The 2,403-nt window shown below is 48.1% G+C and overlaps 1 protein-coding gene across 1 annotated transcript; it reads right to left on the bottom strand.

The window, feature by feature from the left end:
• Positions 1-395: 395 nt before the first annotated feature.
• Positions 396-1,937, bottom strand: LOC133550521 (E3 ubiquitin-protein ligase RNF26-like). Its single transcript, XM_061896493.1, has one exon. The coding sequence runs from the start codon at positions 1,929-1,931 to the stop codon at positions 777-779; it is 1,155 nt and encodes a 384-aa protein (XP_061752477.1). The 5' UTR covers positions 1,932-1,937; the 3' UTR covers positions 396-776.
• Positions 1,938-2,403: the final 466 nt, after the last annotated feature.

A 2,403-nucleotide genomic window follows, 5' to 3' on the forward strand; every position in this document is an offset into this window, starting at 1 on the left:
CAACACTATTATAGCTATGTGAGCTACATGCTGACATTACAATTTCGCTTTAAGCTAAGTTAGCAACACTGGCATAGCTATGTGAGCTACATGCTGACATTACAATCCAACATGCTAATTTAGCAACACTATTATAGCTGTGTGAGCTACATGCTGACATTACAATTCAACATGCTAATTTAGCAACACTATCATAGCCATGTGAGCTACATGCTAACATTACAATTCAACATGCTAAGTTAGCAACATTAGCATAGCTATGTGAGCTACATGCTGACATTACAATTCAACATGCTAATTTAGCAACACTATCATAGCCATGTGAGCTACATGCTAACATTACAATTCAACATGCTAAGTTAGCAACATTAGCATAGCTATGTGAATTATGTGAATTATATTTATATAGCGCTTTTCTCCAATGACTCAAAGCGCTTTACATAGTGAAACCCAATATCTAAGTTACATTTAAACCAGTGTGGGTGGCACTGGGAGCACGTGGGTAAAGTGTCTTGCCCAAGGACACAACGGCAGTGACTAGGATGGCAGAAGCGGGAATCGAACCTGCAACCCTCAAGTTGCTGGCACGGCCACTCTACCAACCGAGCTATACCGCCCCAAATTAGGGAATTTGCTGTAATACACAGAAGTAGAAGTGATAGGACAAAAACATTAATGCTCATTGTGAGCGCTCGTCAACCCAAGTCCAGTACGGTACAAGTGGACTGAAGTGAGAAATGCGGCAAAACACATTTTGAGTGGTTGTAAAATGTCTCTCAGAGGTACACCTCAAGGATGTCGAGGATCATGTGACGACACAACGGGCAATGTTGGTAGATGGCCTGCTGCAGCAGCATGATGTCGGCGCAGCGACGACACAAGCACAGGTGTCTGCACGGCAGCAGCACCACCGTCTTGGTGCGATCTTGACAGATGACGCATTTCTTTTGGTCTTCCTGCTCGTTCAGAAGCGTCAGCAGATTCTCCGACGAAGAGTGACTGAAATGTTTGTTGGCTTTTAAAGGTCTTTCCGTGCTGGAGGTCGTTGGGGCGAGCTGTTCCCGGTGGGGATGGTCCTCCGCTCTTCCGTCAGGTGGATCCCGCCTGATCCCCTCGCCGGGATCGCCGTCGCCTCGCGCTCTACCCATGTTGTTGTTGTCCCTGTGCAGCTGCATCCTCAGTGCTGTGCCCAGCTGGCTGCTGTGACGAGACAGCCGCTGCCAGATTCTTCTCTCCAGCAGGTGGAGGCAACACAACATCGTGTGCAGGTGTCGCCAGGCGGCACATAACGAACGAGATGCCTTCTGCCACGTTAAAACAAGCACTGCGTGGAGTCTGTGAATAGCCGGGAAAGCGTTGACGTAAGCCACAAGTCGCCTTAAGGCCTGCCTGGTGAGTTCTGGGTTAAGGTAGGCGGTGGTTGTCAGAGCAATGCTGATTGCAAGCAAAAGGCCGTAGATGTTCAGTATGAAGATGCTGATGAAAATGTGCACCAGCGACGCCAGGAAGTCCAACACTAGCTTGCATGGCGACCACAGGAACGCCAACGTGCCCACCAAGCTGCTGTGTAGGAAAGTGATGGTGGTGGGCGCGAGCTCCAGTGCCATGTGCAGTGGGCTGGACACCGTCTGCAACACGCAGATCACAACCGAGTAGAGGTTGAGGGTGGCAATGAAAGCATAGTTGACTGCGGTGTTGATCAGGTAGACCAGGAGGCTGAGCGCGATGCCGCACGCCTCCTGCAGCGACAAAAGCCCCCGACACAGGTGCGCCTTGCCGCGAAGCAGCACGTGCATGAGGAGGTAGCCCACCATCTTCAGGCTCTCCAGAAGCCCCTCCAGGGAGAGCATCAAGCTGGCCAGCAGGGTCACTGTGCTGTGGGCTAGGTGGGACGTCGCCTCCGCTGCGGACAGGAAGCCGAAGAGAACCATGTTTCCCAGGTCTATCGCTTCTGCCGTTGAAGTGGTCGCCATGTTTGTCGGGACAGTCGACTATGTGAGCTACATGCTGACATTACAAATCAACATGCCAAGTTAGCAACATTAGCATATCTATGTGCGCTACATGCTAACTTTATACTGTAACATGTTAATTTAGCAACACTTATCATAGTTATGTGAGCTACATGCTAACATTACAATTCAACATGCTAAGTTAGCAACATTAGCATATCTACATGCGCTACATGCTGACATTACTATTTAACTTTAAGCTAAGTTAGCAACACTGGCATAGCTATGTGACCTATATGCTAACATTACAATTCAACATACAAAGTTAGTAACACTAGCATAGCTATGTGCGCTACATGCTAAATTCATACTGTAACCATGTTAATTTAGCAACACTATCATAGCTATGTGAGCTACATGCTAACCTTATACTGTAACATCATGTTAATTT

This window comes from Nerophis ophidion, linkage group LG04 (assembly GCF_033978795.1).
Source record: "Nerophis ophidion isolate RoL-2023_Sa linkage group LG04, RoL_Noph_v1.0, whole genome shotgun sequence".
Taxonomy (NCBI): domain Eukaryota; kingdom Metazoa; phylum Chordata; class Actinopteri; order Syngnathiformes; family Syngnathidae; genus Nerophis; species Nerophis ophidion.

Bases quoted from the DNA above. Each gene is read 5' to 3' on its own strand.
- LOC133550521 (XM_061896493.1), bottom strand. From the start codon at position 1,931: ATGGTTCTCTTCGGCTTCCTGTCCGCAGCGGAGGCGACGTCCCACCTA.